This window comes from Cololabis saira, chromosome 3 (genome assembly GCF_033807715.1).
Source record: "Cololabis saira isolate AMF1-May2022 chromosome 3, fColSai1.1, whole genome shotgun sequence".
Classification (NCBI taxonomy): Eukaryota; Metazoa; Chordata; class Actinopteri; order Beloniformes; family Belonidae; genus Cololabis; species Cololabis saira.
Window position 1 is genome coordinate 26,774,242 of NC_084589.1, and position 15,456 is coordinate 26,789,697.

A 15,456-nucleotide genomic window follows, 5' to 3' on the forward strand; every position below is an offset into this window, starting at 1 on the left:
ACTCTTTCTACTTTGAATTCACTGTCCAACCACTTTTTGTCTCTTCTTATGAGATGCCAGTGTTTTCTTGAAACGGGCGGTAATGAAACGGCACTGACAATGCTCGCATTTACACATTTCATGTCTGTGTCTCCTCACTTGAAAGTTTCTGTGCGCTGAGACGTCTCCAACTCTCCGCCCACAGATGCAGAGTGTCATGTATGAGCTGATGTCAGAGCTCAACGACCGCAGCGAGGACCTGGAACGACAGATGCTGTCCCTGGAGCACCGGGTGGAGCAGCTCACGGCAGGCTTCAACACCCTGCCCGCACACCTCTCTGCAACCCTCAGCGCCCAGCACGCCGCCCTGGTTCACCTGCTGCGAGAGAGGGATTCGAGGGATGGCAGAGGAGGAGGTGGAGGCGGCGCCATGGTCCCAGTGTCCCCAGCTTCGTCTTTAACCACTGCGCCGGCTTCGATTTCTCCGGTCCAGGTCGCACCCCCCCCACCACCCCTAGCGCAGGTCTCTACTTTGTCTTTAGAGTCCCCTATGTCACCCCCACCCCTGAGTCCAGAGGGGAGCCTGGAGGCTAGTCCTAACCCCAACATCTGCACCTCCAGCTGCTGAGGACAGCTCTGAGGAGCAGGACCAGACAGACATGGGAGCAAAATAAGGAGAGACGAGGGAGGTTGTGCTTATCCTCTCACATCAGACTTAAAGAGAGAAATGAGGAAAGAGGAGAGAAACTCGTGGAGATCCTCTGAAACCATCGCTCCATGGGGACGGGATGAAGATGGGACTGTGAGGACAACTAATGGGATTAAGATGGAGGGCTAGCGTGAGGGATGAGACGCGTTCAGGATTTGGGGGCGCTTTTCTTGATGAAGGAAGGAAAAGAAAAATGGAGACAAAATGGAGACTCTAAAAGGTGTGAGGGGGAGGAAAGATGTCAGGAGGTTGAGAAATGGAGGCAGAGAGAATCAGGAAGGGGGGAAGAGAGAAGACGAGAAATAACTAAGAATAATTATATGAACTCCTAAATGGAATTCACTCGACTTAGTGAGAAAGGCCTTTTATTCTCTCTATCTTTCTCTCCTTCTTTTCTTCTCATTTTCCGAATCTCTCACTCCCTTCATCAGGAATTAATGACCATGACTTTTTATCTTTATGATATATTTTCTATCTGAATGCTAATTGTGTGTTAACGAGCATCCCTTTAACAGAAGGTTCGATCAATACGACCGTGATATAAAAAAAATACAACGGCAAGCACCACACACACACACACATACACACACACACACACACACACACACACACACACACACACACACACACACATACACAGCACAAACATAATTACACAATCTCTCATAATGCAGGCCCTATTTACTCTCAAAACAACATGAATGCACTAGCCCACATAATAACACTAAAGCCTATACTGCCAAGCACTTGATGCACTGTCTATCTCCATGGAGCACTGCCAACCAATGTAGACATACTGTAAAAAATGTTCATCTGAATGACTTATCTTCTGCGAGCGTGATATAATGCAGCAGTTTAGACTTACGATTCATAGTTGTGACATTTTAACTGCTCAGCTGGGAAAACCATAACCAAGCACTGATCTACACAAATTACAGATGACACTGAAAAAAAGGGCAAAAGTACGTGAATCATCCTAGTGTCTGTTGGTGACGCTGAAGATGGAAACGGTTGGTAAATAAATAAGATAGCACAACTGCGGCCGGACTTTATTACTGTATTTACCGGCTCTCACGTTGAACTTACCAATGTTTTGGTGTACTCACAGGTTTGTTGTGCTGAGATGTCATGCCCGACAGACGCAGAAAATGAACTATTAGTGGTTGTATGTAGTGCATTCCTGTTGAGGTGGTAGCTGGAAGAAAGAAACAAACCTTTATTTAACTGCTGTTTGAATCAACTGATTCATTTTGAAGATGACGTGTGTGGAAAAAATCCTGACTCGAGTTACAGTAGCTCCTTGCTCAGGCATAATGCTCCACATCTGAGTCTGATATGATTATGTTTTTAAATTTACCATCCAGAGGCCTACCTCAGAAAATTAACATGACAGCAAAACTTCCTCCAGAAATAACAATTACCGTATTTTCTGGACTATAAGCCGCTACTTTTTTCATAGGTTTTGAACCATGCGGCTTATACAAAGGTGCGGCTATTCTGTGGATTTTTCTTCCACCGCTCGGGCGCTCTAACCGGAATTAGAATAAAAACTAAGACAAAATAAATGCAAAGAAGAATACGCTACTTCTTCTTTAGCAGATAGAAGTAAGTAGGAGCAGATTTCAAACAGAGAAATAGATAAATAAATACTGGTTATTTTCTCTTGGTTCTGTCCCGTTTTAATCAGCAAAGTTGCTGCCGTGTTAAAAGACACTGTTAGGAAAGGATCTATTTAGGTACAAACATGTACATCATTTACAGTTCAAAATCCTTCTGTACATGTAGTAAATATCTAGGGGTGTAACAATATATCGTGCCACGAAATTTCGCGATACAAAAACCTCACAATACGTGTCGTGGAGGTGACAAAGTGTATCGCGATATTGGGTTATTAATATTAATCTATTGTGTTGTTGACTAGTAACGCGCATCCGACCGCAGCCGCGGCCGCGACCGCGCGGACCAAAATCTTCCTCCGCTCAGAAGAAACTAGTCCCGTTTTGCGGTCCCGTTTTGAGCTCTAAACTTTTACTTATGTAAGGCTGGTGTAGAGTTAAGACTTACCTTATTAAATTAAACCTTTTTCGGGTGGTGAGTAGGATAAACACGGGGAGAACTTCTGCTGAGTTGAAGTGTACTTTAATGTCCGCTCAACAGTGTAGGATTTTAGAACATCAACACAGCACCTAGTGCTGTATCACTCCGCCCAATCTAAAACAGACTAACAACTACAGATAAACTGACTAGTGTAATTATAATCCCTGAATTACAGAATATAAAGAATATATTTATAAAATAATGAACCCTGAATTACCAAAATAACCTTAACAAAAATAAATCTCCTCTTACACTTATAAGGTAAGCATGAATCAATCTTTTTTATGATGTAAAATTGTATGTATTTATTTAATTTTATTTATTTATTTAATTTTAGTTGTAAAATTTCTGGAAAAGAAAAAAGTAAAATCATACATGAGAGAAACTATTCAGTTTGTGGCAAAATATTTGTACTTGTATGAAACTGAAGATGCATAATGCAAACCTGACATTTACTTTTAGTTCAGTTTGTGGAAAATTGTTGGCCTGGCTTTCTCTTTAAAACTTAAACAGTTATAAAGCATTACAAACTGTAACAATAGGGCAAACGCACAGCATTGTTTTGTATTTTGTGTCTTTCAAATAAAAGACAATTTTTTCCAGTCATATATTCCTCATTCAAGGTTGTTAAAAAAATACTGCTATAATATCGTATCGTATCGTTATCGTGACCTCAATATCGTGTATCGTACCGTATCGTGAGATTAGTGTATCGTTACACCCCTATAAATATCTAATCTAACAACATAAATATCTGCAGCTTGCATATCTTTTTTTTTAAATAGAGCGGATGCGGCTTATATACAGGTGCGGCTTGTATATCTTTTTTTGTTGTTTTTTTAAAAATAGAGCGGGTGCGGCTTATATACAGGTGCGGCTTATAGTCCAGAAAATACGGTATATTAAAAATTACTTCAACTTATTCTTTCAATTGCTGAAGTCTGTTGAGTCAGATTGACTGAGAAGTCGTAGTATATTCTATTTTTTTCTTTCGTTCTCTCAATGAATACATGATGTAAAAGTTGACTTCATGTTGATAATTTCTCCCCAGACTGACTTAGCTGTGTCATTGTAGATGATTTGTACGTTTTTTCCTGCATGGCTCCGTCCATGCAGGGACCGTCACTTTACTGCCATTCTTTGTTCGGCTTGCAGTCCCAAAACGGCTCACTGTTATCATGAATGTATTCTGTGTAAAAGGAAAAAAACACTCAGATACACCCCTGTTTGCTTGATCACTTAAACTGCCAGTCAGACATGCACATACATACAGATATATACACACACACAGAGACACACACACACAGACACACACACCTCAACAACCAAAGTGCTCTCTCTTAAATGGACTTCAATAAGAGGCGGGGAACACTGCTGTCACTGGGGACAAAAGATAGCAGGAGCAGGCGTCGCAGATATCTTGACAATATTTCTGAGGGAATAACTGTGAAAACAAAATGGGCATGCACTTGTTATAGTACAGTACATGAACTGCTCATGAAGGAGGTGGGCTGAGGATGAACATAAGGGAACACAAATAAACCTTACAAAGGATCAATGGCCATGAAGGAACAGCTGTTCATGAAATAAAAAAAAGATACAGTATATCTGAGAGGAATTATAATAAGTGTGATGGGAAGAGACAAGCCTACCTTTGCTTTGGGAGATAATACCGAAAACGATCTTATAGCGACACGCTGTGGCCGGAATACGGAATTACTTGCGCTTGAATTATTGTACAGTATGCTCTTAACGGAATTTAGCTTTGTATTGCTTAGTCTTTTCTACCATTATGATTAAACGCAGTCCCAGCTGATATCTTACATTATTAAACTATAGTATTCTCATTCGTCATGATAATTATGATATCTGTATTATCCATACGTTAAATATTTATGGAAAAGGAAAGTGCCGTTTGAGGTTGAAATTATTTTGTAATTTTATTTTATCAGAGAGAATTAATAAAGTATATATCTATAACATTACAGCTTCCATGTCCTCTGAGTCGGAGTTATTAAGTCTTCGTTTTTTTTGTTGTTTTCTTTCGTAGTGTTTTATGTGTGGTAGCCAAACTGTGCTTCTCAGTTAAGCTATGCCGACGTACAAAGAGGCTTTTTTGTGACTTTCAGCCACTCTTTGGCATATTTCCTCGTTTCTCCCACTGTGAGAGGTTCCCTCCACTGCCATGTGGCAAGTCATTACTGGAGGAAAGGTTTGCCATTTTCTGTTGGCAACGAATCTGTTTGGTCGGACATAAGGGAAATGTATTATTGGGTTGTCATGACGATGTTGCCGTGGACACCGCGGTTCCCATGTGACGTCACCGACATTGGTTTCTTTCTAGTGGAGATGGGTAAGTAACGTTGAACGTCAGAAACGTTCAGAGATAATCTGTGTTCAGACTTTAGCTGGGTCACCCTAATACTTTCACAGAGTTCTCCTGAGGAAACCCATGCGTTGTGTATTGTGTTGTCTTGCTGTCATTCAGGATTTCTTCATGTCTTTCCACATCAATGTCCCATGTTTGCATGGATGGTTTTAATGGGATGATGCAAAAAGCCTGGTTCTGAGTTGATGGAAATTGTGTCAAAGTAGTTGTTTTTTTTTTTTTTCTTCTTTCACCCGTCCTGTCACCTTGTCACCTTATTTTCCTCGTCATGGTCTGAGATTTGTTCAGGTGCCTTTTGTAAATTCCCAACAGACTTGCATACATTTTTTTAGTGACTAATGGCTTTTGTGTGGTTGGTTTACAATAAAGAATTAAGTGCTATAATACGTCGTGTCCTCCTAGATCCACCTGTATTAAAGAATTTTCAAATGAATCTATTTAAAGATCAAACAGAAAAAATGTGAACATTTTGAAATATCAGAAAAGCTTCTCATGTTTTTAAAGAATCATTAGATCAGAGAGAATCTATTTCCATCGTGTGTCCATAAACTATGAGTCTTCCTCTATTTTTTTTTATTTTCCACCTGCAGAAGAATAAATAATTAAATAAATAGAGGACCAATTTCACAGTTAAATCACAGTCATTGAGGAAAGCTGTCTAGGGGTGATACAAGCCGCATCCTGGATTAGTTTTTTAATTGAAAACAGCATAAGAAAAAATAAAACATGATTGTGACCTAGTGCTGGTGAAACTAAGAATTTAAGTGTAGATAATGTCTCAGTTGTATCAATAATATATTAGTTATGATCAAGTTTGTAGTTACCCTCTGGCAGCTCCTACACGATGTGCAAACAAACAGTGAATATATAGGACATAAAGTGATGCAATAATACTGTTGGTGCACAGCTACAAATCAGGTTTGAGCATTCAGCCAAGGCTTTATTGGCCTGAAGGGCAGCAAGAATGATCTAATTCTCTCATGGAAAAAAATAAGTGGAAAAATCACACTAATACAAAGGACCATGTTGTGCTGATGATGATGTAACAAGAGATGTTAAAGTTGTGAAATAAAAGAGGTAGCATTCAGGTCACTGACTCAGTTGCACTGCAAGTCTTCTTTGTCTTCTTTTCACATTTAACACATTTTCACTTAAGTCCGTTGAACAGACTGCAGCAATTTGTCACACTTAATAAAAGGTATTGAGTCGTACTGTATGTGGTCATTAGAGGGTAGCATTTTTTCCATGCCTGCTCATTAATTACAACCTCAGTTTACTCTGATCTTACCAACAGCTTGTTAGAATCAAACACCTTACTTATATAAAAGTCTTTCTCCTGGTTTGTAGTTGCTGGCGACAGTTCAAGCTCTTAAAACACTTTCATGTTGACACCAGTGCTTGTTCTTACGGTGACCATGCACCAACCTCATGGCTTATCATGTAGAAATAAATTCACATGGGCATGAAGTCACAGCATTCAGAGTATCTCACCTCAACACATGAAATAAATTACTTTTCCTAAAGACAGGCTTCATATAAACCCAAGCTGTTGGGTGTTCAGCCCAGAGTAAAAATGAGAGTGTCAGAGGTGTAAGAGCCCAGCTGCCTGAGGCGATGCTCTGCCCAGGGCAAAGCACATGCCCAGATGTGATGTGCTTGTCGTCTGTGTTATTTACAGGCAGGCCCTGCTGCCCCTGGGGGCTTTCATCATCTCATATCAGGCTGTGTGAATTTTCATGATTGCGTTGTACAATTTTAAGGCCAAGGTAATGTCCGTCGCCTCAGTTTCTTGGTCCCTCTTTATTTCTCAGGAAACCCATTTACTCTCCCAGGACTGCTTCCAGAGCCAAGGGGAGCAGTGGATACAGACATAATAAGGGAAATTGGGATTGTTTTTTTTTTTACTCAGATTCCAGCCAAAAAATGAGAAAATGTTACTGAAAGCAAAAGCAAGGCAATGCCAAGAATATGGCACCAGAGAGGATGCGTTAAAAGGGTGTACAAATGATTTTTTTCTCCAATATTATATATCTGTTTAAAAATTGTGCCTTCTCAACAGGTGGGGCAGTTTGTGAATTAAGTTTAGAGTTCAAACCATGTATTATGACCAAACCACATGTGGCTTGTTGCCAAAGATGTGCTGAGTAAATGAACTTAGATTTATTTATTTAACTTTCAGAGCACTTGTTATAAAAGCACTGAAGAACTGCAGCCTATTCAAAAACATAAGAAACAACTTTGAATAGGAGCGTCAGGCATTACATCTGACAAGTGTAATTCCGACAGAGCAAAGAAAAGGTCTAGGCTGTTTGTATTTGCTTCCTATCCCAGTATTTCCCTCATGAAAACTTTTTTGTGATGGATGAGGATCATGGACCAAACGTTCTGCCCCTTTATTGGGATTCTGGTGTAACAATACTTGACTAACTTGCTGAAGAACACTGTACACGTGTAATTTCTCTAGTTTGGTTTACAAACCTGAAATAATGTTTTGATGTTTGGGATGGCTAAGATTATTGAATTGAAATACTAATGATTGATTCGTGCAGATTTCATAACTGGGGTCCTGTCCAGGATGTTTGGATCGAAGTGTCTCATGATGCCTGATTAGCTGTGTTTGATAGTTATGGTAGAGTATGATTAGGTGCAATGTTAATAGCTTATAAAAAAGTTAACTAAAAAAAAACATTGATGAGATCATGTTAAATCTAGGCAGCAAAGTAAATAAATATCAGGGCACATAAAAGTCCTACTTATGCATAACAATTAGTTATTTCAAATAAAACATAATTCACGTTTTAAAATCCAAGTGATGCTTTGATCCTTCCAAACATTTTTGCCCTTACTTTGAAGAGGAGCTGATTTGATCTAGATGACATGACGTTTTATATAAAGTAATCCGAGATCAATCTGAAGAGATATGAAAGGATATTTAGGAGAAGAATGGAGAAAAAAAGCAATTTCTCGTACACAAAGCTGCATTTCCACCATGAACCTTTTGCATGGCAGAGCATTTAAAGTTTTCAAATAAAATAAAATAAAAAATCCTCTTGTTAAATCTTTGTGTGTTATATTTTACAAACCTGTTAAGTCTTAAAGTCGATATATTGAAAGAAAATACTAAATAAAGCAGTCAAACTAGTCTGCTCCCTGTGCTGGGTGTATCGCAGCTGCTTCATTGGGACTAAAAGCAGAGACCACAGGCTCGCTCTATCAGCAAGGATGGCTAATGTGTTTTATGGGATGTAGATGGAAGAAGAGGGAGGCACACTGGTGCTGAAGGTTGGTGGCCTTTGCCACCTGGATGCTGCTGCGTGATCATGTGATCTAACTGTCAGAGGCAATGTCATCATTTTTACAATCGGTCCAAATGTCACCAGGTTCTGTCGGTGGCAGGCTGACTCACAACCCCATGTCTTTTCTTCTTTTGTTACTACACGGCACTAAGTTAAACTGATCTGAGCTGTACTGGAGGCCACTTCAAACTCATCACATTACTGTACACCTTTAAGCAGTTTGACAGCACGCGAGGAATACGGTACAGAATACACACTCATTTGATCCTGTGTGTGTCTGAGTGGGTGGAAGTGGTGAGTCCGCATTGGGAGCAAGACTGTGAGGTTGCCGTGGTAATGATGGAAGGAGAACCACTATGATAGTAAGGAAAGAAGGTGCAATTCACAAAGTCAGTACACCTAACCCTTTAAATAGTACTACACCTGGATACAACACACATAAACACTAGATGCCGTCAGGTATTCCTTACATTCTTCACCTGATCCTGCAGCTCCCACACATATATACCTAACACCCCCCTTAAGAATGTGGGTACTGTACCATTACCTCCTGTTTTCATGCTTCCATGTCTAAATGGCTTTTTTCATATCTGTTTCTTTTCTGTATCTAATATGCATCTCCTCAGCCCTCTGACCTTTTCTTAGCCTCAGCACATCAGCATCTTACATTAGTGCTCACCCTCACTTACAGACTCGCTGCTTCTCCTTTTTGCTGACACCTGCATAGACATTTTAGCTTAATACAGGACTGGAGGTAGCTAAATGGTTTCAGCCTTTTCCTTTTTTGTTCAATTAACTTCTCTCAAGCTAAGCCCATTAGAAATATAACTGGATCAGTATGTTGTGCAACACTTGTGACGAAAGCTTTTTCATGTTTTTAAAATATGGTCTAGTAAATCGGTTATCAAGCTCTCATGGATCTCGCTGATCTAAGCTTTAGTTTAGTGTACCATCAGCTTCTTCTCCAAGGAAATCTAATACACCATGAACATGCTGCTGGGCTTTTATTTTGTGTAATTAATGAAAGTTTTATGTACTTTTAATGCCGAGACTAGACAAGTTTGGCCTGCAGCCGATGAGTGGATGTGCCATCATTTTCTTCAGTTGAACACAAACAAAACTGAAGTAGTTGTTTTTGGACCAAAAGAAGAGGCTTTAAGAGTCAGGACAGCTTCAGCTATTACAGCTACAGACCACCTATAAGGCCCGACATCTGGGTGCAGTCAAGGAGTCAGAGCTGAACTTTTTAGACAGTTACAAAGCACGGATGTTGTCAAACCATCACTGAATAACATCTCGAGGATGACAGGACTAATGTCTCAGCAGGATCTTGAAAACCTCATCCCTGTGTTTATGTTCATTCAAATTGATTTCTGCAACAGTGTCTTCACAAGTCTGCCTAAAAAGTCAATCAGACAGATGATCCAGAATACTGCTGCCCGGGATTCACTGTGAAAGTGGACCACATCACTCCAGTTCTGAGATCTTTACACTGGCTCCCTGCATCTCAGAGAACAGACTTTAAAATACATCTGTTAGTTTATAGATCACTGAATGGTTTAGGACCAAAATACATCAGAGATTTGTTGTTGCCATATCAACCATCCAGACCTCTCAGGCCTTCAGTATCACGTCTGCTCTGTCCCCAGAATCAGAACCATACATGAAGAAGCAGCATTCAGCTTCTATGCTCCACAGATCTGGAACAAACTTCCAGAAATCTGCAGCAATTCTGAAACCCCTCAGTTCCTTTAAATCAAATTTAAAAACTCATTTGTTTACAGCTGATGAAAATATTTAAACTATTCTGAATTTAGCTTTAAACAATGTTAATTTTAGTAATCAATTGTATAAACTCGTATTTATTATGCCACTGCACTGTAACTTTTTAAAATTATATATTTATTATGTAAAGCACCTTGAATTACCTTTTTGCTGAAATATGCTATACAAATAAACTTGCCTTGCCTTGCCTTGCCTTGCCTTGCCTTGCCTTGCCTTGCCTTGCCTTGCCTTGCCACCCAAACAGAATGTTGTACATGCATATAGACCATACATGCATTTTCAACCAGGCACTGCAGGTGAGACCAGGAGTTTAGCGAGTTGAGAAACTTCTCCTCATCTCAACAGCTGCTGTGCTTGTCTAATTCTTTGTTCTGAAAGTAAAGTGACGTATGTGTTTGCTACAGGTTCCTGTACAGGTAGCAGCAGTGGGATCTGGCCTCACTATCATCACCTGAAACAGACTGGTACAGTACTGGTTCCATGGCAACTAACCACCCACATTCCCCCTCATGCTGCGTAAAGGGGGATGCACCGCACGTCTGCGTTACAGAGACTGGAAGTTGGAGATTAACCTTTTTTGCAGGCTGTTCATTTGAATCAAGATGAAGGGAGGGGCAAGGTTTTTAATCATACCACAGGGGACATTAGCTTACTTTCCTCCCCAGATAAGGTTTCCACTGACATAACTGACATAACGGGGCTACCTGGAACTCCACTGCATACTAACTCAGAGCAAAGCCACAGTACCATTTATATACAAGATTTCTTCTTTGCAGTTTGTGCCTCTCTCTGCCTTTGTTGTTTTTTTTTCTATAGTCATGCCTCATTGTGTTTCAAGCAGGTTTTAGAAGAAAATGTGGACCGGCTGTTGGGGGAAATATCCTGCTAATTAGAGCCGACAGGACTTTTGAACCACATGCCATCAGCCCAACCCACCTGGCTCTCACCTCAAAGGTGGTATGTAGTTAATATTTAAACCAATATTCTACGCATTACAGCCATACTCAGTTTCTATACTTGGTGGCTGGCGTTGTTCAGTATTAAATCATACAGGCCCTGATCAGTAGCCATTGGAAAATATCAAGAAGAGTGTGGTAACTTCTCTTCTTCCAACAGACTTTGCAATTCCCCTGATCCCAGTGCCCCACAAATACAACAAGTTTCAATATGATTCTTTATATTCTCTTTATTTCCTCATCATTCCTAACCTCCATTTACTTATCAAACGTATCACTCATTGGCAGATGCCGTGTTGAATTATGCACACACACAAACTCACACATACACACACGCACACACACAAACACAAACACACACATTATCCACGAGGTTATGTTAGAATTTCAATCTTTATTTGAACTCTGCACTGCCTTCCTCCTACTGCTCCCTTCCATCCCTCTCCAGTTACTTTGCCTCTAAAGGAAAAGCCGTTTCTATGGCAACCATCTGTGTCTGTATTGGAGGGGAGTTTCCAAACACAGACTAGAAGGGATTCTGAGCACAAAGAGTCCCAAAAACACACACGCATATGCATGCATTTGATTAGAGATTGTCATTGATGCCACTCCGAGCACATCTTTTTGAGCCTGAAAAAAGACGTTGATTTCAGCAGGAAGAGGCAATAATATACAGCTATTTAGACAACCAAGTAAAAATTATTTTTTTAGGGGTGTAATAATTGAATCCCTTCTTTTTTTGCTTCATTTCACCTAAGGTTTTTTTTAAATGTGAGTTTGGGGCATATTATAGCCCATTTTGGTGAGGACAGTACACAGATTTTTACATTATATTTGTTGCAAGGTGTCTCTTATTTATCGATATGACAATGAACATTATGATTCAAATCAGGTATATTATGTCCCTGTGCTGTTGCTCTGCTGTTGTCTCACTTTCAGAGGAATGTAGGTCAGGTGGTCTGGAGACTGTAAATTTCCTGCTGTTGTGTATTTTGTGCACTCCCTGCCTTCAGCCGCACGCCTGGAGGGAAACGTCCAAGACCTCTTTGACCCTAAATAACGTTGTATGGGTGCAGACGATCGGTTGATAGCGTGAATGAACTAACAAACAGATGAATGGAGCTAAGCTCGTGGTTTTTGTTAGAGAAGCCTCCTGACATCATTTCCACTGTTTTGCATATTGCATATTTTAAACCTGAAATCCAGGAGTGGGCAACCATATCAAAAGGTCAACATCCATAAGTTGTCTTATGGAATATTTTAAGTTTGTTGGTTTCATATGAAACGGAGCAACGGCACAGAGACCATTGCCTCAGCTGCAAGAACCAAGAGAAGTGAGTACATTATGTTTTAGGTCTCTAGGTATGGGCTCCCGTTATGTTTTAAAACTGGTTTTAAGATATTATGATATATTTATAGATATACTTATAAAGGTCTTTGTGTTCTCTCACTTTGTTGTCTGTGTCAAGTAGCCATCCCTGATTTTATTTCACCTTTCCTTTTGATTTGTATCGGTTGATTGCAAAACTGCCTTATTTTAAATCTTATTTCACTGTTTTGCTGTGAAGTGCCAGTATATATCTGAGTCTCTCATCTGTGTTCACTATTGACAACAGACCTTAAATCAAATTACAAATCGGGTGCTAAACCGTCCTGAGTGTGTGGAACAGCCTGTGTTTTCAACTTCTACCAAGTACTTTCTTTACCTGTTTTTGCCAAATGTTCTGAAACACAAAATAAGTTGTAGTACTTGTCAAGTGTATTATCACGGATCATGCTGTAGCCTGTCACTCTATCCTGCAGCTCTCTTCTCTCATTTCCCTCCCAGTGTCATGTATTGAGGGTGCAGAGCTGCGATCAGCAGGCTGTGAAAAGAGAAGAGTACAGTTTGACATCTTCGGGTCGCTGGGACTCCACAAACCTCTGCTGATAAACTCCATAAATGTTCTTTCACACAGCACTAGCAGAGACATTCACAGTGTGCAGACTATTTAGGCTGCCCAGTCAGAATAATTAATGCAGGAAATGGTCGCAGACACAGGAATGATGAATTTTAGTCTCTGACAAACTGACATGACTGATTGTTCTTACCAGGTCACCAGACTTTTAATGCTCACGGCCACTCAGGAGGAACATCCATCACAGTGACCCTCACTCCTGCAGAGGTGTGTGTCTTTATGTGTGGGTTCCTCGCTGTTTCTATGTGTTTGCATGTGGCTGTAGTAAAGACACTGTTCATTTCTTTGTACGATGAATTGGTTATAGAGCAAATGCACCTTAGGTAATAGAAAAGGCCAATTTCAGTTAGTGCTGGAATATACATTAACGCCACGTCATTAGTCTGTTCACCTCATGTTCACATGGCATCAGCTCAGCGTGCAGACATGATCAATACCTACTGAAGTTTAAATGAAGCATCCAAAGGAGGAAGAAATGTGATGTCAGTGATTTGGTATATATGTTAATGTCAGGTGGGCTGCTCCGAATTTCAGAAACTTTTGCTCTATTGGGGATTTCCTATAAGATCATGTCTAAGGTTTACAGAAAATGTTCAACAAAAAAGAAACAAAAAAAAGGAGGAGAGAAAACATCTAGCGAGCATCAATTATTTGTGTGAAAATGTTTTGTGGATGCTAAAGATCAGAGGAGAAAGGCCAGACTGGTTCAAGATGATAGAAACATTTGCTCAAACACCAATCATTACATCTCTGAAGGTGCAAGACTTTGATGCTTAAAGTAAGTGGGACACAGCATCAAAAGACCACGCTGGGTGTTATTCCTGTCAGCTATGAACATGGCAACAGAAGGTTTTTGCCTGGTCTGATGAGAGGTGACATTCTAATGGTAGGGTTAGAAAATTGCTGTAAACAACATGAGAACATGGATGGAGCCTGTCTTGTAATGTGGGTATACTTTCATTTAATCCCCCCTTTATAATAAGGGAGAATAATTTAAAAGCGACAACCTATCTGGGTATTCTTGTTCATTCTTTTATGGCAGTAGTGCACCCTTCGTCTGGCTACTTCCAACAGGATGCTGAGTCACAAAATTCAGATCTTGTCAAACTGGTTTCTTGAACACATCAGTAACTTCACTCTCACAGCATCCACAGTCACCAGATCTCAATCCAACAGAGCATCTTTGGGCCGTGATGAAACAGGAGATTCGCATTATGGACGTGCAGCCAACATTGTGATGTAATTATATCAACATGGACCAGGATCCCCAAAGAACTTTCCAGCAGCTTGTTGAATCCATGCCACTTAGACCAAAGAGGGTTCTAAAGGCAAGAGTGTCCATGCCAGTAAAGTTGGAAAGTGCAATTTTAACATTGTGGTGCATCACCTCTTCTGCTAAAACAAATAACTGCATGGATGCAGGTTTTGTCAGATCACATATCAGTTTTTCCACTTTTTCCTCATTCTACTTGAAAATATCATTGGCTTAAATTGTATGAATCTGTGTGGAAATCAGTTTTCCACACAGATATGAACCCCTCCACAGATTTAGTTCTTCTCTTTCATATCCAGTCAAACTGACTTATAACATGCATGTTGTGTGTTTTGGGGGGGTTTTTGTTGTCGTTTTTGTTTTTGCTGTTTACTGATTAATTTGAACTTTTTTTCTTTTATTCTTTTTTAATCCGGTTTTCATTTGTTTTTAATGTCCTAATTGAAAACAAATGCATGTGTTTGGGTGTGCATGTTCCTCTGTGAATTGCATGAAAGCTAGACCGTCCTGAGTTGAGAAAGTCCCGTGCATCCTGCTCTGTGATGATGCGTGGGTCTGGGCGTGACAGGACCGAGCTCATCACTGTGAACTCCCAGGGGGGGCTGACAAGTGGCTCTGCTCTGCTGAAGGTTGTTGCCGTGGAAACGTGCGGGGTCAGCCAGACCCTTCTCATCAGCGTTCAGGTTAGTTCATCATGCACTGGACACAAATGATGTGTAATAACTGCACTTGGCAAACAGAAAAGTGTGTGTGTGTGTGTGTGTGTGTGTGTGTGTGTGTGTGTGTGTGTGTGTGTGTGTGTGTGTGTGTGTGTGTGTGTGTGTGTGTGTGTGTGTGTGTGTGTGTATGTGTGTGTGAGAGAGAGAGAGAGAGAGAGAGAGAGAGAGAGAGAGAGAGAGAGAGAGAGAAAGAGCTTTTTTTCCCTTTAGGATTCTCTCCCCACCTAACATTAGAGAGCACAGTCAGCAGGGTATTATTTAGTGATAACCTTGTCCGCTTTCCTGCATTAACAAT

The 15,456-nt window shown here is 40.3% G+C and overlaps 1 protein-coding gene across 2 annotated transcripts in view; it reads left to right on the top strand.

The window, feature by feature from the left end:
* kcnn3 (potassium intermediate/small conductance calcium-activated channel, subfamily N, member 3) overlaps window positions 1–6,246 on the top strand; it is an 87,158-nt gene extending 80,912 nt beyond the window's left edge. For both annotated transcript variants that reach the window (XM_061716890.1, XM_061716889.1), the window contains exon 10: window positions 185–6,246. In XM_061716890.1, the coding sequence (XP_061572874.1) occupies window positions 185–607 (423 nt within the window). In that variant the 3' untranslated portion in view covers window positions 608–6,246. The remainder of the gene's footprint in view (window positions 1–184) is intronic.
* Window positions 6,247–15,456: the final 9,210 nt, after the last annotated feature.